General features: G+C 50.1%; 1 protein-coding gene across 1 annotated transcript; it reads right to left on the bottom strand.

The window, feature by feature from the left end:
• Positions 1–5,284: 5,284 nt before the first annotated feature.
• On the bottom strand, positions 5,285–19,842 carry DMRT3 (doublesex and mab-3 related transcription factor 3; the record flags this gene model as incomplete). Its single annotated transcript, XM_079790765.1, has 2 exons — positions 5,285–6,249; positions 19,392–19,842. 2 exons carry the CDS (start codon positions 19,840–19,842, stop codon positions 5,285–5,287), a joined length of 1,416 nt encoding a protein of 471 aa, XP_079646891.1.
• Between the last annotated feature and the right edge of the window lie 4,714 nt (positions 19,843–24,556).

The following is a 24,556-nucleotide window of genomic DNA, read 5'->3' as shown; positions in this document are numbered from 1 at the left end:
AGGAAGACAAGAAGTAAGTGTTGGCGGGGATCTGGAGAAAAGAACACCCTTGTGCACTATTGGTGGGATCGTAAATGAGTGCAGCCACTGTGGAAAACAGTGTGGAGGTTCCTCAAACGATGGAGGCCGAACTACAATAAGACTCAGCAATCCCCCCTTTGGGGCATATAGCCAGAGAAGAGATACCTTCACCCCCATGCTCACTGCAGCATTACTCACAATAGCCAAGGTATGGAAACAACCTAGGTGTCCATCAATGGATGAATCAATAAAGAAATGCTCTTCACTACGTGAAATAAGCCAGTCACAGAAAGACAAGAGCTGCGTGATTTCACTCACACATGGAATCTAAAACGCCAATCATGGAAACGGAGGAGGATGGTGGCTGCCAGGGGCCGAGGGGTGGGGAAAATGGGGAGATAGCAGTTAAAGGGTATAAATTTCCAGTTATAAAATAAATAAGTTCTAGGGAACTAATGCACAGTATGGTGACTATAGGTAACAATACTGTATTGTATAAGTGAACGTTGCCAAGAGAGAAGATCTGAAATGCTCTCACCACACACACACACACACACACACACACACACACACACACATACACACACACACACACATACACACATACACACACAAAGGTAACTATATGAGGCGATCGATGCATTAACTAACCTTATTGTGGTAAACATTTCACAATGTACACATGGATCAAACCATCACAATGTACACCTTAAACTTACACAATGTACATGGCAATAATGTCTCAATAACGCTGGGGCAGAAAGACTGTTGACATTTCTTAAAACTCAAAGCTCCAGGGCAACATCTGCCTCCAGGAGTCACTGTCAACTAGGCATCACGACTCACTGAAGGAGCAACAGCACTGAAGAACCTGAGCAGCTGTGCGTGGCCGCCCTGAGGGGAAAGGGTAGCACGCTTATGCTAATATCTGGCCCTTTCCCAGCCAGAAGCTTCCAGAAACAGGCATTTCTCATCCCAAATGTGTACTCAGTCTAATCACTAACACTGACACTCAAGTTATTTGAACTGGATCTAGGGCTTACATACTGAAGCTTCCTCTCGCCACAGAAAAGTGGGAGGGAAGGGGAGAGGGAGGAGGGATTAGAAACCCCAGCATCAGAGTCTGTATCCCTGAGCTCTTCTATTGGGCACAGATTTTAGAAGAAAACCCAAGAGTGTGATGCAGAGTGAGGTGGTCCTCAGACCTCAGTGAGTTCAAGAATTACCTGGGGAGGAGGATAAAAATACAGGTGTTTTGCCCTGCTGGTGTGCTCAGTGGTTGAGCGTCGGACCATGAACCAGGAGGTTGCTGGTTCAATTCCCTGTCAGGGCACATGCCTGGGTTGGTGGCTCAATCCCCAGTGGGGGGCGTGCAGCAGGTAGACGATCAATGATGTTCCTTTCTCATGGATGTTTCTATCTATCCCTCTCCCTTCCTCTCTCTCTAAAAAACCAATGAAAACATTTTAAAAATACACACACATACATACACAACACCCACACGCGCGCACACACACGCGCACACACACACACACACACACACACACACACGCTTAGACTACCAACGACTCTGAACTCAACATGGGAATCTAAACCAGAAGTAAAGCATCAGGTGCCTGAATCACATTTTGAGAAAAACTGCTGTAGAACATGACTAACCAACCAACACACACCTTTTTTTTTTCTTTTTAAAAATACAGTTTTATTGATTTCAGAGAGGAAGGGACAGGGAGAGACAGAAACATCAATGATGAAAGAGAATCACTGATCAGCTGCCTCCTGCATGCCCCTCACTGGGGATGGAGCCCGCAACCCGGGCATGTGCCCTGACCGGAAATCAAACCATGACCTTCTGGTTCATAGGTCGACGCTCTACCACTGAGCCATGCTGGCGGAGCCAACACACATCTTAGATCAGGCGTCCTCAAACTACGGCCCGCGGGCCACATGCGGGTGTTTTTGCCATTTTGTTTTTTTACTTCAAAATAAGATATGTGCAGTGTGCATAGGAATTTGTTTAGTTTTTTTAAAACTATAGTCCGGCCCTCCAACGGTCTGAGGGACAGTGAACTGACCCCCTGTTTAAAAAGTTTGAGGACCCCTGTCTTAGATGAACAAAGCATTGACTCTCAGGCTAGTAGTTGGCAGGTCCTCACTAGAAGGAAGAGGCACTGTGGTTTAATGTGGATTAACTTCCCATACGGCTGGCTTGACTCAACTGCAAATGGACATCCAAGCCCCCAGATGGGACTTAACTAGGAGCTGGTTGGTTTTTTTCTATTTTCATCCAGACATTCAGTTTCACGTGAAAGAGAAACGGTGCCCATGGGCAGACAAGAATCCCTCAGGCCTTCGCAGGACAGTCTTTGAGTGCTGAGCTAGAATCTACTTCAACCAGAAGGGACTAAGCCGTCAGGACTACAAAGAAAGCAAGACTGAACGCTGGAAGCCAGATTAAGATTTAAAAAATATATATTTTTATTGATTTCAAAGAGGAAAGGAAAGAGAGACATCAATGATGAGAGAGAATCATTGATCGGCTGCCTCCTGCACGCCCCCAATTGGAGATGGAGCCCGCAACCCGGGCATGTGCCCTTGACTGGAATCGAACCTGGGACCCTTCAGTCTGCAGGCCAACGCTCTATCCACTGAACCAAACCGGCTAGGCCCAGACGTAAGATCTTAACAACCAATTTCTCCCTTCTAACCCCTGACCACACTCACCCCACCACAGAAAACATTTCTTGCTGCAAACGATTATATTGAGGATTAAGCATACCTGTACCAGCCATGAGTACGCTGTCTTACAGACAATTCCATTTTAAAAGCTGGCACTGTAGAAAGCAGTCAGTGACTGGCAATCTGTGGGCGAAACCGAGCTGTAAGAATGCTGCATCTTAAGCCAAGTTTTGCTCCATCCATCATCCAACCTGCAGAAGTCACAGCTGAAGACAAGCACCATCGGCTCACGCGGGATCTGTTATCACGGTTGCTTGTTAAATAAACGTGGATAACTTCTGAGATGAAGATGCCTTCGAAAACACATTTGTCCTGGGTAGGCCCAGGCATTAGCCCATCACCACCACATTCAACGTCCTATACGTGTGTCTTTAGAGTCAGGGTTTGTCAGAGTATTCCTCTCCACCTCCTCACATTCTTCCTTTGTGTAAACACTAATGTCTAACTAGAACTCTAACAAATCATATTTATCTTTAAACACTCTAATGTGCAACTATGGCAATTAAATACACAGTAGTCTAACTAATAATAATAAATTTTCCCCCCTCAAATATATCTCATTCCAAAAGTGGCCAACAGAAATAAAAACGAGATGGTTCTTTTGTTTTAAATATATTTTTTCTCCTGGGGCCCAGCTGAGGGGCATCTCGGGCCGAGGAGTTGCCCCCCTCCCTCCCAGACTGAAGGGCCCCTCAACACTCTGGCACTGGGAGCTCTCTACATCTCTGTCATGAAGAGGCTTGTATTTATTTCCTTTCCTTCCCTTTCCGTTCCTTTCTGTTCCACATTCATTAGTTTGTCCGAGCTAAGCCGTCGTCTTTCCTTTCAAGCACTCTGAAGAATGAAAATAGTACAAGTGGTCAGTGTGGGCTCTGAATATCATTGTTCGAAAACTCAACTTTTAAAAATAGCTGAGCACAACCTAGCCAGGTTGGTTCAGTGGATGGAGTGTCGGCCTGCGGACCAAAGGGTCCCGGGTTTGATTCTGGTCAAGGCACGTACACCTTGGTTTAAGGCTCCTCCCTGGCCTGGGGCCCTGGTCGGGGCTTATGCAGGAGGCAAGCCATCGATGTGTTTCTCTCACTTTGATATTTCTGTCTTTCCCTCTCTCTTCTACTCTCCGTAAAAATCAATGGAAAAATATCCTCGGGTGAAGATTAACAACAACAACAAAAAATATATCCAAGCAAAACGTCTGCCATACGCAGCACCCCAAATTGCTTTTAAAATAAAGCACGTGGGTTGCGAGGGGAAACCCTGCTTTCAATGTTGTGTGGTGGTCATCTTCTCCAAGTGACGACGAGGGAATTCACTTCTAAATCCTGAATGCAACCCTAGTGAACTTCACCGGAGTAACAGTTCTGGCACCGTGAGTGTGCTCTCTGTGCGGGCCGTGCTAAGCACTTTACTTACTTCCCACGCTGTAGACTGTCTCGTTCTCACTTTGATTGTAATGGGATTCTCCATTACCATCCCTGCTTATCTTTGACTCATGAGCAGGTAACTTGGACAATAACATACAGGGAGCATTGTAACACATAGTAGGCACTCAATAAGTATCTGTTGAAGAAATAAATGAATGGATAGAGGCATTGAATGAACTCTATTCTTGAACAATACATTCTCCGTCTTTCTGACTGCACCCCCAAAACTTTGTCATGGGTATTTCTCAAGGAGCGTCTCACTTAACTGACACTGGAGGTGGGACCCATGCACTAGAGAAGTCGCTTTTACATCAAGTTCCTATTTTCAGAGGTCCTCTTCGCACAAGCAGAAATGACATGAACCAAAATCATCTCCTTAGTTTATTTCTTCTAGAGCCCTTAGCATGCTACATTAACCCGACAAAGCTTAATCTTGTGTTCATTTCACAACACATTTCATGCAGTTCACAGCTGTGACGGGTTTTACATTGACATTACACGTGTTTCGATTCAGCCATGTGAAAGGAATAATTCTTAATGGAGTTTGTCTCTGAAAACTGTCCAAGCTTAAATAAGCATGTGAGCCGTTTGCTCTGTTCTTAAGAGCAGTCTCTCTTTAAAATGCAAGACGGATTTCCAGTGTAAGAATATAATGTCCCTGTTGGCAGTCCGTCTGCAATCGCACCACTTCCTTTGGGGGTCGCACGTCCTGAGGAATCCCTTCACCAAACTGCATTCAAGTATATGATTTCAGTGAACACTCCGGGTTGAGTCTAGGAGCAAGGCTGACCTTCAGCGTCACATCCCCAAATAAATCTTCCGTGTCCCAGCTTTCCCAAGACTATGCTTAGCATGAGACTCTCTTGTACAATAAGCATTTCAGCACTAAAGCCACAGAGCAGAGCTATTTGGCATTTCCCAGTGAAGTGCAAGAAATTAAATAAGTTATGTTTTTATTGCTAATAGAATCAAGCACAGTCACTCTGTCAAACAGAAGGAATATGTATACACAGGATGTGGCTTCTCAGCCTCCCCCCCCCCACCCCCAGGGTTCAGATGCACAGAAGGAGTCACCTGGTCCCTTCCCATCCGGTACCCCTTTAAGATGATGTGTTGAGTATTCTAGAGTCTGAGGAGTCGGACCGCTCGTCGTAGTCGTCCTCGGTGTAAATGGGCTGCTTGGACACCATGGGGCACCCCTCGTCAGGGATGGAGATCCGCGGGTCCTCGGGGGCGCGCGTGGGCAGGACCGGCGAGCTCCTGAAGACGCTGGCAGAGTTGCCCGGGAAAGGGCTGACGTACTGGGACCGCAGCTGGTACTGCTGCTGCAGCGTCATGGTGTTCCACAGGGTGACGTCGTTGGGCAAAAAGGGGCTCGACTGGTTTCTCGCCAGAGTATTCCTCAGCATGAGCGGGTAGCGGGGCGGCTGGGGGAAAGGGTGCTGCAGGGGCACGGCCAGGGGGTTGGGGACGACGTTACTGGAGTCCGCAGAAAACCTCAACGTGTCTGGGACTCGGAAGGCCGACCCCACGGACCACTTGGAGGAGGAGATGGGGTAGGAGCTCAAGGTGTGTTCGAAGATGTGCCCGTTGGAGGGCAACACCAGGCTCTCGGGCTCGGCGGCAGTTCGCTCGGCGGCCGAGACGGAGGACCGGCTGGACAGCAGGACCTCCACGGCGCTCACCAGGTCCCCCCCACAGCCCTTCAGGATCAGCTCCAGCACCGTGGGCTTCTGGGTGGGGAATATTTTTTTTAACACTTCCAGGGGGGGTCTGTTGGCTTTCAAGCTGAAGGGCAGAGAGACGGTCCCCGAGGGGCCCTCGATCAGGAGGTGGTTCTGCTCCCCGTGGAACTTGGGGCTGTCGGAGCGGCTGTCCGAGTTGCCCCCGTTTTTCTGGCCTGCGTACCCACCTTCATCCACCGACACTACCTCGGGGCTCTCGGGGGCGAAGCAGCCTTTACTTTTTGCAACGTCTGGGGAGCTCCTCTGGTCCGTGTCTTTGTCGCTGAAGGTCTCTGCGTTGTCTGCCAAGCTGCTGTCCCCAAGTCGCTCTTCAGTCAAATCTGAAAAGCAGAGAACAGCTGGGTTAATCCTCTCCTGGTGGCATACAGAGGAACAGATGTGCCCAGGAGGGAGCCCACGCGGGCTTTCTGGAAGGGGAAATGTGTCCCAGTGCGTTATAGCATAACACAGGCAAGAAAGAAAGAGAAAGAGAAGAGAGAGAGAGAGAGAGAGAGAGAGAGAGAGAGAGAGAGAGAGAGAGAGAGAGAAGGAAGGAAGGAAGGAAGGAAGGAAGGAAGGAAGGAAGGAAGGAAGGAAGGAAGAAAGAAAGAAAGAAAGAAAGAAAGAAAGAAAGAAAGAAAGAAAGAAAGAAAGAAAGAAATCCAAACTATGTCATTGGCAAATGGCAAAAAAAAAAAAAAAAAAAAAAAAGACCCCTGAATATAAAGATCTAGAAAGCAGAGTGATGGCTCGGAATGATGTGTTGAGGGAAGCCTGTCTCCAACACGGGGCAGCGTAAGGCCGAGGCCCACCGAAGGTGTGGCTGCCAGCAGCACAGTCCGACCAGGGGCCTTCTGTGGGCCGGGGACCCACAGGCCCAGGAGGCAGGAACGGAAGCTCAGGCTTTCCTTCCGGCTCTTCTCCTGCAAAGGAGGCGGCCGGTGGAATTTAAGGACGTCTTCCGCTGGCGGGTAACCAGGAACTGCGGGCAAGTTTAATATTTCAAATCCATTTCCCCGTGCAGAGATTTCTCATTAAGTATGCCTTGTGAAGCGGGCACCGATGTGTTTCCACAGGATACCGCGTACAGTAACTAGTTGACAGGATTGCCAGAGCGAAGGAAAGAAGCCTCTGTACATTGAAACCTTTATTTAAAAGCCACGTGAGGTGTGGCTCAGTTGAGTGGCGATCCAGGAACCCAGAGGTTACTGGTTCAATTCCTGGTCAAGGCACATGCCTGGTTTGCAGGCTCAATCTCTAGTGGGGGGCATGCAGGAGGCCGCCCTTCAATGTTTCTCTCTCATCGATGTTTCTATCTATATCTCTATCCTTCTCGAACCTTCTCCTCTCTCTAAAATCAATAAAAACATTTTTTTTAAAAGCCACTTGCAACTTGGATTAGAAGGCACGCAAAACCAGCTGTGCATTCTGGGTGGTGGGGGACAGGTTGCAGGAGGGGAAGGAGGAAGTGACTTGACAGGGCTCATGGAACTATGCAAGGAGCATGACCCATCAATGAAGCAAAAGCACCCATAACTCCAGGACCTGGGGTGCAAGGGGGAAGATACATTTTCCATGAACTGTTTTGTTAGTAAAGTGCATGGAAAGGACTTAAAGAAACCTCTTAAATTAAAAGAAGAGAGAGGGGGAAATAGCTTTCCAAATAAAGCAGAGATTTGCTGTGAAGTAAACCAGTTGCAAATTTAACATTCTGACCTAAGACCTTACCCCCAGACCGGCTAGTGTTACTGTGCTAACCAGGCAGAAAGGAGTAGCTAAGACTGGATTACTCGCAGAAGTAAATGCTAACAGACCTTTATAATAAAGGGACATATTCCTTATTAATAAGCTGTATGCAAGTGGAGTTTTATCCTCCTTAAAACAGGTACTGGCAGTGTCTTCTGAAAGCCAATGTAACTGATCTAAAGGTGAAAATTATTAAGGGCCCACTTGTCAGGTTGTAAGCAAGTGGTTTGCCTGTGTTTTCTACTTCCTGGCGTGAATGGCCTCCTTGTCCCCTTCCCTGTGGGCACAGCACACCTGATCATGTGTAGACAGCCAGTTGGTGAAATTTCACCAAAGCAGCTTCTGAAACCCATCTCCTCCTGTGTGTTGTTGTTTACTTTAAAAGCCTTAAAGGACCATTTATGAACATGCTTTTAACATGGGCTGTCGCTTAAATATAACTGAAAAAACAAAACTTTGTTTCTCCACAAAGCAATAACGATGTGCCAAGCAAAAATACTTAAAAGATATTCTTACATTATATCAGGGCAACTTTCAATCATAAATCTGATATGAATTCATATTTACCCCAAATTTGCATTTTAAGTAAACTGCTTTTTTTCCCCCAATATAAGATTTCTCTAGGGCAGTGGTCGGCAAACTCATTAGTCAACAGAGCCAAGTAAGTATCAACAGTACAACGATTGAAATTCCTTTTGAGAGCCAAATTGTTTAAACTTAAACTTCTTCTAACGCCACTTCTTCAAAATAGACTCGCCCAGGCCATGGTATTTTGTGGAAGAGCCACACTCAAGGGGCCAAAGAGCGCATGTGGCTCGTGAGCTGCGGTTTGCCGACCACTGTTCTAGGGGGGTCATGTATAGCCCAGACAAACTAATTCTGCAACAACTCTGGAATGAACAAAAGACCCATCTTTGAAAGAGAAATCTGACATATTCTCTCCTACAACTTCCTAGGCCTGGAGACCCAGTTTCATGTCCCGAGTTAATGTGGTACTTATACTTCATCGAGAAGAGAAAAACAGCACCAAAAAAAAAAAAAGCATCTATAAATTCACACTGTCACCAGTATGTTAACTCAGCATGAACTGAACGCACAATTGGATTCTGGCTCCTGCTCAATGGAGCTTGGAAGAGCAAGTCCAATGCTCCCCCTGAGCAAAAATGAGCATCAAAGAACGCTTTCAATATTAGGTACCGCTAAACAGTTTTCTTATTTCTTTAACTTTAGCTTTCATTATCTGTTATTATCAGGTATTTGTATCCCTGTAATACACAAGATACCAGAGACGCAGAATAGATGGTAGCAAATAACAGAAGTGTGAGACTTGCCCCTAACTTGTGGAACTTATCAATAAGTTGGGAAGGTAAGAGGCATGTGCAGGGGGAAAAGCAAACACACCCAGGTAGGCTTGCTACGCATTAAATATAACACGCATGTACACACATGTACGTCGCAACAGCCACAATAGCCAAAAGGTGACTGCAACCCCAGTGTCCACAGATGGGTAAGGAGATAAATGAAATGTGGTCTGTACATACAATGGAGTATCATTCATCCTCAAAAAGGAATGAAATTCTGGCACATGCTACAATATGGATGAAAACATGCTAAATGAAATAAGCCAGTTACAGAAGGGCAAATATTCTACGATTCTACTTATTTGAGATACCTAGAATAGACATATTTATATATTTATAGAGACAGAAATGGTGGTTACCAGAGGCTGGGGGGAAGGGAATAGTGTCTTATTGTTTAATGGGTACCAAGTTTATGGTTGGGATGATGAAAACGTTCCGGAAATGGATAGCGGTGACGGTTGAACAACGCTGTGAATGTGCTAACGCCACTACGTTATACCCCTAAAGATGGTTAAGATAGTAAATTTTGTTATGTGTTATTTTGGCACACACACACACACAAAGAAATATGACACACGGTATACTAGCGATATAGGGGATGTTAAGATTTTTTTAAGAGAAACAAGTGTTTCTTCTAGAAAATAAAGGGTGTATACGTTTAGCTAAAAAGCTCAAAACTTAACTATTTTTTAAAAGAAATGTGTGCACCTAAAATCAGCTTCCTACTCTGAAAGGTAGATGTTCCCTACCCTGGGTGAGTCTGAAACACTGACAACCTTAGAGGAAGAGGTTCTGAAGTCTGCCAACCACATCCGCTCTCCCACAGAATGCTTCAGGCTCCGGAAAAGGGGATTCAAACAGGAACCAGAGAATGATATTCTGGCTAATCTGACACATCTGCCATTATGAAAATAGAGTGTGTTTTTTTTCAGGTTGGCAAACGATACACCATCCCAATAAACTGGATATGGGATGGCGGGCGTGCAGGTCTACGGCAGTGTAAAATCCACGGCTGCACCTGTTTTCCTGTCCTATAGAACAGGCCACAGTGGAATCTTATATGGGTGCCACCTTGTTCCCCAACTGCGACCCCCCCCCCAGACTTTCCTCGTGCCACCCTTTGCCCCTGCTGCTGTGCCATGCCCAGTGCAGCACGCACTCCCGGTGAGTTCTCAAGAGATGGTGGTGGGCTGTGCCGATTCACCCACTCTCAGGCGTCTGGGCTGACCAGCCTCTCCAACTGGGAGTCAAGGCTCTGGCGACCAAGTGAGAAGAGCTAATATGATGTCACAGGAATCAAATCTATACACTCAACACTCCGAGCAACCGAGGCCAGCACTGCTGATACTGTGTTCAAAGGGGAGACAGGAGACATGGAAAGAAGCAATGAGTGGGACTCCCCTACGGCGTTCATACACCTGAGCAGCACAGAAAGGCCTGCGATGGGGTGCCACGTGAGCAGAATCCCAATCAACAGCCAAAGGCTATGGAGGTTGCAAAACCGGGCAAGGGGCAAGGGAAGACTAGCCCCTCAGCTGGCACCAAGAGCAAACTCCGCGCCCAACAGTCATTTCTGAAAGAAGAATATAGCGTCCCTGCGGTTCTGTGGCATTGTGGTCTACTGGTTGTGTTCTTGCACCTAAACTAGATGTATTGTAGATTATTCTGTTATAAACACAGACTTTCACAAGTAATGACAGAGGGTGAGCTGTGAGCCCAGTGATAACGTATAACGTAATAACAGGTGTTTCTTTACATCCCTGGATTTGTTTTCCTAAATGAACTTTATAAACTGTTCGTGTTGGCCTAAAACACAAAGGCCTTTCTTGATATAGAAATGTGAAACTGCCAACAAACAAAATGAAAAGGAAACTACCCCCAAAATGCTTTACCCTCTTCTTTTCTTGAAAGTGACACCCTAATTCCTAGAACACGAAGAGGAAGAGTATACTTCAACTGATAATATTTTCACCCCTAGAATATGGGTATCAGAAGCCAAAACTCCTGGACAAAAACTGAAATCAACTTCATTTGATATTACAAACCGTCTACTGAAAGTGATGGTCTGTTGATTCTAATGCTTAAACATCTAGACATCTTTAAAATTTACTCAATGCTCACTCTTCGATTTCATATTTTTTATGATGTAGAAACACAGCCACCTCTAAAATAAACTTTTCACTAGGGTAAAGGTTTTCAAAAGGTGATATTCAACTAACAAGGAAATTTTTATATGGATAATGAGATACATATATTGTAATATATATATATATATATATATATATATACACACACACACACACACAGACACACACACACACATATATATATGCCATAAGATAGCTACAGGACTTTAAAGAGAGATAATGAACACTCACACAAAAGTGACTTCCATCTAAAATAAAATTACAATTCCAAAATCTAACTTTCTTTTGAGGATTTTTCCATATGAAAATGCACTGAAGCAAAAAAAATAATTCTAGATATTCGTTTTAAATATTTTGAGAAAGGACACCCCATCTGTGAAACATTTTGCTCAAGACACATAACATGAAAAATCTTTCTGACTTAAATGTGGTGGGTTTGCTCCATTTTATCCAATTATATCTACAAAACAAAATGTATCTCACATCCAGAATGAAAATACAAAAACACTGGCATAGAGAAAGGAGGGTTTCCTCACGCACGTCACTGGATTTTTTTTTTTCTTCTGAAATTGCGTCAGGCATTTTGAAACATGGACTGCATGTCCTCAGCTGTTCGCTGGAGCATTGGGGACACACCTCTGAGTAACATCCCCAATGGGTCATTTCCAAAGCACACAAATAAATCTTCAGTGGCAGGCAGGAGCCTGGGCAAGGATGGCTTCTCGAGCCGGCTGCCCAGTCAGAAGTCTAGCAGGAGACAGGCTTTGTACAACTTCTGTTATCGCTATCTCATACTACAAGTACAGAATCATAAAAAACTGAATCGCCGACAACTTAGAGTACTGCAGGAAATGAATGTTGGTCTAAAACCTTTCCTTTCCTTCCTAAGGAGAAAAGAAAACTCGTGGAAAGTAAAAATGTATAGTCACATTTTCCTTTTAAAAGATAATTAACGCCCTGGCTGGTGTGGGTCAGTGGTTAGAGTGTGAGCCCTCACACCCCAGGGTCTCATGTTGGATCCCGGCCCCAGTCAGGGCATGTGCTGGGGAGGCAACCAATTGATGTGTCTCTTTCACATCGATGTTTCTTTCTCTCTCTCTCCCCCTCCCTTCTCCCTTTCACTCTCTCTAAAAATCAATGGGGAAATATATTCTTGGGTGAGGATTAACAAAACAAAAGAAAAATCATAAGAAGATAAAAAATCATTAACAACACTGGGTTAATAACATGTGGCAGTATCAAAATGGGTTTCTGCAGACCAATATTTTTGGGGGACATATAAAGGGCTAGATATAAGGAAGGATGGTTTTGCAACTGTGGACTACAGTATATTTCCTACAAAAATTTAGGTTTGACCTCTTTCTTGATTCAGAAAATAACACTTTTCAAGAAGCAGGAGGGAAATTACCTATAAATCTACATGCGTATTTGGTGCTTATAAAAATGCAAGCCGGCATGGTTCAGTTGGTTCAGCATCGTCCTGTGCATCTAAAGGGAGCCGGTTCGAACCCCGGGTGGACATGTACAGAGGCTGCCAACAGATGGTTCTCACATTGCGCGCGCTCTCTCTCTCTCTCTCTCTCTCTCTCTCTCTCTCTCTCTCTCTCCTTCCCCTCCCTCCCTCCCTCTAAGCATGTCTTCCGGTGAGGATTAAAATATTTTTTTTAATTTTTTTAAATGTCTATTCATCCATCCATATATTTAGCAAATATCCTTGAATCCCTCACTATGTGCTCAGGCATTTCCTAGGTAAGAGTATATGAAAAACCAGAGCATTTTTCATATACTAGGGTAACGGTTTTGATCAAAGCACTGCCTCTTAGCCACAGAAAGACTTAGTTTCCTAACTAATCTTCTGCAAAATTTCCAATTTATCTTTGTAATTGGTCACATTTTACATTGAAACACAGCAAGTAACTCAAAGGCCAGCAGCTGGGCAGACTATGGTGTCTTCACTGGGGGGAATATTGTTGTCAACATTCACATATAAAGACTATGGGTGCAACAGATACACTGAATTAAATAAAGAATAATCAGTGGCGGCGGGTGGGGGGGCGTGTCGGGGAAGCAAAACACTGACCCTAGCTTTGCAAAATTTATGTCTCACTTGTCATTGGAATCAAGAGATTAGAGATCTGGAAAAGAACTAATGTTCTGATATTTAAATTTTCCAGAATACTGTCATTCAGTAGTTGATTGGGCTTATTTTCATAGTTGTTTATACAACAAAATGGGAGGAAAAAAACACTGCGTTATGTTTTTGTTTCCTCAGTGCTCAGACAAGGAAATGATTCACTAAAGCCACGTGGGACTCATGGGGAGGGACACTCAGACGTTACTTAACCTTGGTCATGGGCACCCATGCATACCCCAAGTTCAAGGTCCGCTGTGCCATCACAGTCACATCAAACTAGACGTGAGGCCCAGGGGCTTGAGGGGCTAATGGCCGGGGAAAGTGCAACAGGTTAAAAAGCCAAAGAAAAGAGGAAAGCAAGAAGGGACAGGAGAGGAAGAAAGAAAGGGGAGGGGCGATAGGCAGGCTGGCAAATAGCTCTGCACTGGGCTCCGTCCTCCCTCCTGTCAGGAAGAAGTGCAACATTTCCAGAAAGGGGCTCTGAGTCCTCTGAGTCCTCCGGGGCGTTGATTTATGGAGATTTACTCCCGGCCCCTCTGTAAAGCTGTGAGCAGAAAGTGCTGACTGGCTGCAGCGAAGAATTTCTCATCAATGCTCTTTGATTGTATTTTGCAAACAAAATGCCTGTTGCTTGGTAACATTTCACTTGAGCCTGACCTTCCCCGAAAGTTATTGCTATCAGATTCGATTTACACTGTCCTCCTGTGATTACTGTAATCTTTTAAACCCGGGAGTTCATCCATCAGGGAGAAGAAAAGTTGGTTGTGTAAGTCCAGAGCACGGCCATCCCCCAGATTTATAACCTGGGGCAGGCTCTTTCCCGGATGGCAGTGGAAGTCTGGTTTCCAGAGGTTGAAACGCTCTGGTTTTTCATGCCAGCCCTGGCCTCAGGTCACCAGAGGGTCACCAGCACCACCCGATGCCCACCCCAGGCAGCTGGGGCTCCAGGGAGAGGGAAGCTGGGAGACCCGCACTGCACTCGAGACCCCGGGCCCCACGGGGCTCACTGAGTGGGGTGATTGGAGCTGGGAGGGACAGCCGCCGCTAGGGTTGCCGGATAAATTTCAACTTCAAATATATAACGAAGAATTTTTAGTATTAAGTGTGTCCCACCCGATATTTGCCATCCTGTTTTTTATTTGCATGTTTTCTGCTAAATCTGGCACCCCACGCTCAAGCAGCAGGGAGGGAGCGGATGGCCTAAGAGGAGGGAGTGAGAAATGCACGGAGTCTTGTTCCTCAGGCTCCAGGCTCCTGGGCCAAGGAGCCCACCGCAGAGGGGTGGAAGGACGGCAGCAGGCTGGGTGGGGGGTGAGGGGGTGGGGTGGGGGGAGCGCCCCACCTGCCCAACTGCAGTTTCCCTGAGACTGGCAAGGGGCAGTACCCAGTGCAGCCGCAGCTGCCCCTGAACACACGTTTGCTGGGACTCTCGTACCTCCGTACCTCCGCCGGGGCCCTTGTGCCCTGTGGCTGCTCCCACAGGCGGCGGGCACACCACCCTACGTGCAAGGTGCTGGGCTGCCTCACTCACCCAGCTGGGCTGCGCACCAGCCCCCCCCCCCCCGCTTCGCCGCCCCCCCGGCCCCCCCCCCCCGCCCCCGCCAGGCAGGGCCCCAGGAGCAAAGGAAATGGATAAACGGGTGCCTCCAGAAGAACCGGTGCCTCCAGAATCACCAGAAACTGTGACTATCCTCAGCGTCCTGCCCCTGGGACGAGCCCTGGGGTACGGTGTGGAAGAGACCAGTGGTACAGATCACTTATTCCCTTTCATTGGGTGGCTTTTGTTTTTTACAGTGCAACTCTGAGTCCAGCCTCTCGCCGTCTTAAAACCAGACCCCGTGTTTAAGTTCAGAGGCACACTGCACGAGTGACCTTGAAGTCTTTCCCACCTTTCCATTTTCTTCTGGCCAACACCGTCTCAGAGGGTTTCCCATCCCGGCCTGGACCGGTGATCTGGTAACACTCATTATTACCTGCAGGTATGTCTGCCTGTCTTTTTTTGTAAATTAAATTTAAAATAAGGAAGTAGACTGGACAGGACCCAGTGAAGCAGGAGCTGAAAGGCACAGAGCAAATATAAAGATGCTATTCGGTACCGGGCACGAGGTAAAATAAAATAAAGGTAGTTTTCAAAAACTCCCAACTTCTCTCACTACAGGTCTCTTAGTCACCCCTTTTCAGGAGAAATCAACAGAGAGGGAGACCCTACTTTCCTATTTGGTCCTGCCCTCCTACCATTAACCAAATATGATGTGTTTTTATTTCTTTTTCCTTTAAGAACACTTTAAAGACCTCGTGCACATCTTTGTTTTGATGACAGATGCTGAGGGAGGAAGAACCTACAGCTGGAGATCTTTCTTCTCCGCCAGAGGCTGCCCAGGACACACTCCCCTGAAGGAAATGGTGAGGCTGGGGGAAGGGAGCCGCAATACAGGAGTGTAACTTTAGCTCTCACCTTGGAGGTGACCCTTAACTTTCCTCAGCTCCTGAGCCCAGGTCCTGAAAGGCTGGCTCGGCTGGTTCAGGCTGCTGACTCAGAAACACGAAGTGCTGAAAGATGCCACAGTTCCCAGGGTATTCTCATGGGGGACTGGAAAGGGTGTGAGGGGGATGAAGAGGGAATTTAGGAGAATAAGTGAATCAATGGTACCTATGTAAAGAAGCTTAAATTATAATTTGGGGCTTAAAAGATCTTGGAATTCCAGGCCAGTCATAGATGATAATCAAAGAGCAGGGGAGAAATGTACACCCCAAAAGAAAAAAGAATGCTTCAATCCAGAGCTAGAAATAATAACATTAGAATATGTAAATTCTCCTTAAAACCACTGCCACATGGAAAGGGATGGTTAACACACAACACCAGGGGTCCTCAAACTTTTTAAACAGGGGGCCAGTTCACTGTCCCTCAGACCGTTGGAGGGCCGGACTATAAAAAAACTATGAACAAATTCCTATGCACACTGCACATATCTTATTTTGAAGTAAAAAAACAAAACGGCAAAAACACCCGCATGTGGCCCGCGGGCGGGCCGTAGTGTGAGGACACCTGCACTACACCGTTAGGTAAAATAACTCCAGTCCTTTAAAGAATCTAAAGCAGAACTTGAAGAAGGAATTTCTTTCCGTCACAAAACGGAATTTTGGTGTTGATGTGGCACTCCCTGAACGGCCGGGGGGGGGGGGGGGCTTCTCCAGCGGAGCCCAGCAAGCAGACCCTTCTCTAGGGCATGTGCTGTTCACCTGCATTCGTAGCTAACGACGACGACGACGACATTTCCACGGTTACAGGCTGAAGCAGCCCTTTGTGAAAGGACCAACCTGGACACAGAGATCACCGATCTCCATCCTTTGCCAGCAGATACGGATTCCTGATGGTCTGGGAACTTACTGGAACATGCCATGTGAACAGAGCTTCACTTACTTCTCTGCATGCAGTGGGCTACTTGTCCAGCAGTATCTGATCTACGTCGAACTATGCATGGTATGCTACATACAAATAAGTCCTAATAAGCACAACTGCAGAAAGGTATGATATATACAGCAACCAGTAGTCTCGCCCAGGCAGTTTCTCTCCACGGACACCCCAAATGGACTTTCTTACGGAGCCACGCATGGGCACGATCCACCTGCACGCTTGCCTTCCTCATGAAAACAACTACTCTCTGTGTGTTTCCCTGCGCCACCACCCACATCATCGGGTTGATGATTGGCATTTTTTCATGGAATTATCGGGCCAAGCCAGCTGAAAGAAGAAGATAAAAGTCATAGACAGGAGCGTGTAAGGTATGTAGTGTGACCAGCTAGAAACTGAGCCCGTGGTCCCTGACGGCTCAGTCTCCCAAAGCCACCCACCACTCTGACCTCTCCCTATGGTACATCCTCTCCTCCTGTGCAATTACCCGCTCTCCATGTGGAGGACTCGGGCTATCCCTGAGCACTCAGAATAAAGGAGAGGGCACCGGTCTGGTTGGTCCAGTGGGATGGGTCTCCTTTCATTCTCCCAAACCTGCATCCTCCTGCTGCCGCCCTTCGTCCTGCCCTCGCTGCCCTCCCCCTGGGCTGTTTTTGGTCTTGTGACACTTTAGGAACCATGAACTCGGGGTATCCCAAAGAATGGTTTGAAGGGCACTGGACGTGGGCAGGATCTCCTCTTGAATTGAGACACCCAAACCCAAAGCCCTATTATTATAGGAGTGCTGCTGGCTCCGTGGCCATTGCAAAATGCTGCCTACTACTGACATACACCGAGACTCCTGCTCTGGAGGGAGTGGAGGTTCAAAGTTATTGGCGTGAATCAACTTCTAGAAGCGAGACAAAACACTCCCAGTTACTTGTTCTAACTAACCTCAAGGAGAAAGGCAACATAAACCTCTCTCTCTCCCTCCTATTCTCCTGTGGCAAACGTACAAGTATGAAGAGATCAGATTGGAAGGAGAGAGACAACAGGGGTGGGCGGGCATTCCTCAGAGAAATGCTTACAGCCTATTTTGGATTAAATACCCACAAAATCCAGGGCAGCAGAACTGGGCCTGCAAGGCTGCCTGCCGACTCACCCCCAAAGCAGTGAGTGCATCTCCCCAGCTCCACACATCGGTCAACTGCTCCTGAAAGCCCCTCTCCAAAAGCCAGAAGCTTTTGCAGACTTCCACAAACTCCCTGGAGGTGTTGGGGGGGAGGATGGGTGTCAGAAGTTCTACCACAGTCCTACCTTTGGGGCTCTAGGCCTTATAGGGCCCTCCCTCAAAAAATTCAAGCAAACCCTTTTAACCTCTCCCTGAGAAGATCGGGCGCCTTTCCTTTTCTTTTCCTATTTGCCACACCAAACACATGTCAGTTGAATTCCAAGAGCCTAAAATCAAAGGAATGCTTGGGCTGGGCAGGACCGCAAGGTCAAGATTCCCAGGAGAAAAGAGCCTCATCTGGGGTTTGCAGACCAGAGACCTGGAGGAGGGAAAGGGATGGAAGCAGTGGGGTGGGCGGAAATCTGTCCACCTCCCCAGCTCAGGGCAGACCCACTCTCTCTAACGCACAACACCGGAGCACAACACAGGAGGAGAGCGAGGAGAGGTAAAGGGAAGCAAGAGTCTTAGTCTTTGCTCCCTATCTTACAGCATGAGGCCCAAGCCTCCTAGAACCTGGGAAAGGGCTCTCCAAACGTGGCCTTCCTCACGGCATGGCAAGTTTTTGTTTTTTGTTTTTTTAAAATATGTTTTTATTGATTTCAGAGAGGAATGGAGAGAGTGAGAGAGACAGAAACATCAATGATAAGAATCATTGATTGGGTACCTCCCGCACACCCCCAACTGGGGATCTAGCCTCAACCGGGCATGTGCCCTTGACCGGAATCAAAAGCAAAACCGGCGGGACCCTTCAGTTCACAGGCCAGACACACTATCCACTGAGCCAGACCGGCTAGGGCTGCAGGTCAAGTTTTGTTTGTATTTCTTTAAACCACAGAGACAGCTGAAGGCGGCCTGAGGGAACCTATTGAAAGACCTGAGCAATTTTGCAAAAGAAGCTCACACCGGCCACACCAGATTCTCATTTCTCCCTATCAGTTTAGAAGCCTTTCTGGCCTTCTTTATACTATTGCTTCTAAATGAGACTTCTTTCAACAAAGTGCAAGACGCTGCAGACCACAGTGCGCTACCAGACAGGCTTGGGGTTAGCTCCAGTTCCCTCGGGGCCCGGGCCGAGAGGAACGCCCAGCTCGGAGCCAGCCAAGCCTCTTAGGCCTTGGATCCGTCCTGCACCTACACGTCCCAATCTCTCTAAAAAGCCCTAAGGCGGGGAACCCCTATGCACGGTGGTGTGTACGCCCGCCTGGGTTTTAATTTGGACCTGTCACCACCTCTTTAGTTACCCGTCGCACAGTCCCGTCGTTTGGCTAGCCCCAGGCGCCTTCCTCGCGGGCGTCCGGGTCCCCCCTCCCGGATCCAGAGGGAAAGCCGGCAGCTGCCCGGAGAACAGGAACCGGCCTGGCGAAATTTGGAGAGGAAGGCCCGGCCAGGCCCACGTCCCCAGACCTGCCTCCCGGGTCCCCAAGCAGAGCCGCAGCAGGAGCTCCCCAGTGTTCCCGCCCGCAGCCCTCTCACCTGGCTTGGCGAGCGGCGTCTGCAGCGCCCCGGGCTGGGGCTCGGCGGCCCAGCGCAGCGCGGCGGCCGCAGCCAACTCGGCGGCAGGGCGCGGCGGCTGGGACGGCTGCGAGGGCGGCGGCGGCTGCGGGGCGGCGGCGGCGGCGTCCCCAGACGGCGGGGGTCCCGGCAGGGCGCGCAGCGAGTCGGGGATGAGGCTCTCGAGGCTCTCGTTGGCCTGCTGCCGGCGCAGTGCCACCTGCGCCGCCATGACCCGCTGCCGCTCGATAATGAGGATGCACTTCTCGCACGTGCAGTCCTTGAAGCGGCAGTAGCGCTTGTGGCCCTTGAGCCAGGACAGCACGCCGTGGTTGCGGCAGCGCGCGCACTTCGGCGTGCGCTGCAGGGGCGCCCGCGGCGGCTGCGACACCGGGCCGCCCATGTACAGATAGGGGGAGCCGTAGCCGTTCATGCCCCGGGCTCCCCGAAGAGCTGGCGGGCCGGCGGCGGCAGCGGGCCAGGGGGCGCCGGACGGCGGGGCTGGGAGGCCCGCTCAGGGGCGGCCTCGAGGCGGCCGCGTGCGTCCCGAGGTTGTCGGAGGTGCCGCAGCCCTTTTACGTCTCCCGCGGCGCTCGCAGCCCCGGCCGCCGGCGGGTACGCCGCCAGTCCCACGCCGGCCGCGTCTCCGCAGCTGCTGCTCAGGCCGGCAGGTCCTCCCGCGCCGAGCGTTCCGGCGGCTGCGAGGTGCCGGCGACAGCGCTGGTTAAGGTCTAAGCCAGCTTGGCCGCAGTTCCAGCGCGCTGCCAGGCCCGGCACCTCCTCCACCGCCCTCCGCCCTCCTCCGCCCTCCCACTGCACCCCCCCCCCCCCCCCACCAACCAGTCCCAGTCTCCTTGCACTCCCCACCCCACTCCACGCCGTCCTCCTGCCTTGCGCCCCCGGAATCCCTCCCAGCACCTTCCGTGCCACCTGCAGCCGGGCGGCTCTCGCGGGGGCGCTCACGGCCCCTCCTCCAGCCCCTCCGCGCGGCCCCGGCCCCGGCCCCGGCGGCACGGACTGGCGCTCCGGGCGCGGCGCTGCCCACCGGGCGGAGTGAGGGTGTGGGTGCCTGCGGGAGCGGGAGGTGGCCGCTCCCCTTCTCTGCCTGCCCTCCAGGTTGGATTTGGCGGCGCCCAGCCCGCTTTCATTCCAACACTTGGCCTCGGAAACTCGGCTCCGCGAGAACCAGAACCTACCGTGGAATTGATTCGGGAAATGTTGTCTCTTTATATCTTTTTTGCAACTTAAAAAAAAAAATCGTGCTGCTGCAAAAGGAAAGGAATGTTTTTGAAAACTTGCTGGCCCAAGGATAACAGCCCCCTGTTGCGGGCACAGCCCACCCTCTCTGGCGCCGGGTTGGTTCCCGTACCCTCCTCCCAAGTTTTAATAAACAATGTCAGTCCCCAACGGCGCGGGGAACGCTCGTGCGGAGGACTTTCTTCAGGGCTGGGTCTAAACTTTCAGAATGGACTTGGGGGGCCATGATGACGCTCAAAAGTGACTGAATATGATCTCCCCTCCGCCTAATAGCCACTGACCCCTCAAACGGAGACCCCGCGTCCCCCAATTCCAACCCCCACGGACTCAATGGTAGGGGTGGCGCCGTTTCTCTCCCCCCCCCATTGTCTTTGGGTAGGCGTGGAAGGGGTCCCTGCACCAGAAGACAACATCAAACTTTGTTTAAATTGTTATGTGTGGGTTTCTCATCTCCTAAGAGTACCCCTTTGGCCTCATGCAGACTACTGCCATGAACACAGGGACGACAAAACACCCCCTCCCCCAACAGAACAAAACTGAACACAGGTGGATACAGCGACTCGGGGCAGCACCGTGGCTCGAGGCGGAGCGGGGGAGATGGCAGCCCGGCCGCTGGGCGGTGCGGGTAACCCGACGGGGGCGGAGAGCGTAGACTCGTCCGCTGCAAAGGTCAACCTTTTGGCCGCGCCCCGTTCCCCAAGGGAGGCCGCTTTTCTCCGCCCTGGAAACAAACAAGCTACCGGAAAATGTTCCTCGGTGTTTTCTGCGAATTCAAGTAGCCACCCCCCACCGTAGAACAGTGATTGGGTAGAAGCCACCTCCAGTTCAGACCTCTCGGAGTTGGGGATCGCTGTCTGCTGGCCCGGTGGGGCCCGGGCAGGAAACCCTTGCAGGACAGACAATGCTAACCCTGGAAGGCCTCCCCCCAAAGCGCGTGGGGCACGAACCCCATCTGTCTTCTTACCACCCCCACCCCTCACCGCCACCCCCTCAATCCTTCCTTTCCTCCCAGTCTTCGCTAGGAAAACAAGCCCTAAAACACAACTGAAAGGGACTTGATGAGCTCTCAGGACTGGAGGTCGGTCACCGCGGCCCAGTGGGCCAGAGGCCGGGCGGTGGGGAGTTGGCAGTGCATCGCTCCACGTGACAGACGCAGAGAGAATGACACTGAATCTGGGACCGTTAGTTCGCGCTGAAATCTCTCGGGGTGTCTTGGCCTCAGAGGATGTGGGGCGAGGGACCGTGGACTTTTTTCAAAGTCCAATTTCTCCGGAGTTTCTCCAAATGGTCAGCGAAACCGGGACTATAAAGTCCTTGGGGATAAAGCTTTTTTTTTTTTTTTTTTTTTTTTTTTTTAAGGAAAGCAGCTGACCTGGGCACCAGGTTTTGGGGGGCGGAGAGACAGTCCCACTTGCTAGGCGACCCCCTTTCCTCCCTCGGTCACCTCGCCACCCTTCCCCCTTTGCCACGCAAACAGTTTGGCATTATTTGGTCCCGGGCTGGTTCACTCCAGGGCACACTGGGGGCTGAGATCTAAATACTCATTTGATATAGCGTAACAATCCTTTTCCCATATTTGATGGGAATGTTTTCCATATCCCAGTATTTGACAACATCTCCCTATAGGGACAGGTTTGTATTTGTGTTGGTAAAACGTCCCCTGCCTCCAAGTCTATTGTAACCCAACACCTGACAACCCCGAGTCCCGTTTCTGTTTGCAGAAAGGGTTTATTCAAGCACATAATGGGATCCCAGCAGAAAGCCTTCTCGAACAAGGGGCCCTGGTAAACTTCACCACATGAACTCCGTTTCCAGGGCTATTAAGCTTTTAATTGGAAAATAGCAGAGGAAATTTCAAGGTGACTATAACGTGTTAGCAGTTAGCGCGGAGAAGAAAAGCCGAAGCGGGAATGAATGTGGAAAGCATATGGTCCGAATCACATTTAGGAGGAGCGGCCTGCTTCTAAGTCCCGGCAGCTTACACACGGATGGGAAAAATAATCAAAGGCATTGGAAAGGGAGGGGGGGGGGGGGGTAGGATGACAAGTAAATGGAATCTCACTAGACCGGACCCACTCGTGTTCTGCTCTGGGTGGGTGGGGTACGTGTTTTCCAGCCACGATGAGCTGGGGAGCATGGTGACAGACATTCACAGTGAAAGGTAATGTGCCCGTGGGGTTCTTTCTCTGGGCGCGCGCAGTCTCACGGTGTATCTGTCTACCAGCTTGAGGCGTGCAGGTGTCCTTGCTGAGAAACGGAGGATGTTCGGACTCCAAATCTGGGAGCCCTGCCAGCTGCTCCTCACCTCAAGACACAATCAAAAGGACAGTTTCATATTGTCCCGATTGTGTAATACATCAGGGCATTTTCTGCTTTGCTGGATTCTCATGGAGGCGGAGGTCAGGGTTCCTATTTTGTCGTTTTAATCTCAACCGCGGTGACGCTGGAAGCGGGAGGGGGCGGGGCGTGCAGAAAGCCCTTTGAATGCAGAAAAACGAGCCCCCTGTCCCCGCGTAGGAACTTCCCGGCTCGCACACTTGTCCGTGCCTCTGGGCATCCGTCTTCGGCCAGCTTCAAAATGAAAGGGGGGGGGGGACAAATGTCTAGCGAGGCCTTGGTGGGGCAACCAGCAATCGATTTCTTAAGGTGACAATAATGCCCTTGTTCTCCCTCCATTAACTGGGGAGAAACCCTTGAGCACTCCCCCAAGACACCCCGACGCCGCCCTCTGGGGTGCGGGGCGGCGGCCGCGATTGAACCTGCATTTGCAGGGCCTGGGGGAAGCCGCTGAGCAGAGAGAAGGTCGGGGCGGTTCTGTCCTCCCTCCGTTTTGGCAGAGGATCTCCAAGGGCCTAGCCTCTGGGAGCAAAAGGGGGCGCGGGGCTGCTGCTCGCTCCTTCCAGTTCTCGGAAGCCAGCAGCGACTCAAGCCTCGGAAGGTGGGCTCCCGCCGGGGCAGATTCCTCAAACCCAGCCCACGCGCAGGCCGCGCCCGCTCCCACCTTTTGGGGTGAGGTGGGGGTCGTTCCTGTGTTGCTTCCTCCAAAGGGCCCACTGAGCAGCGACCTTAACTCCTTAACTCCGGGCTTTCGAAGGAAGGACCCGGAAAAGCGCTTCCTCGGAGCGCTCCCCACGGAGCCAGGGGCCGGGCCCGCTTCCCGGAGGGCCCTGGGCGCAGCCGCTCGGTCTCTGCTCTGGTCTCCGGCCCGGGAGCGCCGGGGCCTCGGCCCGTCCGCCGCCCAGCGGGTTCCCTCGGGCCTGGGAGCTCGAGGCTTTGGCCCTTTAAAGGAGCGGCTCGCTCTGGGCTCCTGGGCCTCGGACACACCCCGCGGGCAGCAGGAAAGCTGGAGGGGGCTGAGGGCGCCGGTCACGTCCCCTTCCCCATTTCGCAAGAGGGTCGCAGCGGGCGGCCTTAAGTGTAAAGGAAAAAAGAAAAAAAAAACGCGTACCCAACAAGGTAAAGCGATGGCTTTAAAAGTTTTACGATTATCTTATGCCTCTAAAATCCGAAACAAAGCCGAGGAAATCTCTTTAGGTAAGCAGTGCAATATTCAAGGGGCAAGAAAGTCTTGTCTTGCCCTCGCTGGTTTGGCTCAGTGGATAGTGTGTCCACCTGCTAACTGAAAGGTCCCGGGTTCGATTCCAGTCAAGGGCACATGCCCGGGTTGTGGGCTTGATCCCCAGTGCAGGAGGCAGCGGATCAATGATTCTCTCTCATCATGGATGTTTCTATCTCTCCCTCTTCCTCCCTCTCTGAAATCAATAAAAATATGTTTTTAAAAAAGAAAGTCTTGCCTAGGGTTCGCTCATGGGGCTCTGGTGTGCAGCTCTTCCCAGGATGGGCCCCTTTTCCAGAATTCTCTTCCGCCCCCTTCTTTCCTCCTCCCCCGC

Source organism: Cnephaeus nilssonii, assembly GCF_951640355.1.
Source record: "Cnephaeus nilssonii genome assembly, chromosome: 14".
NCBI lineage: Eukaryota > Metazoa > Chordata > Mammalia > Chiroptera > Vespertilionidae > Cnephaeus > Cnephaeus nilssonii.
The sequence above is the reverse complement of the archived record's forward strand: the minus strand, read 5'-3'. Positions and strand labels throughout refer to the sequence as shown.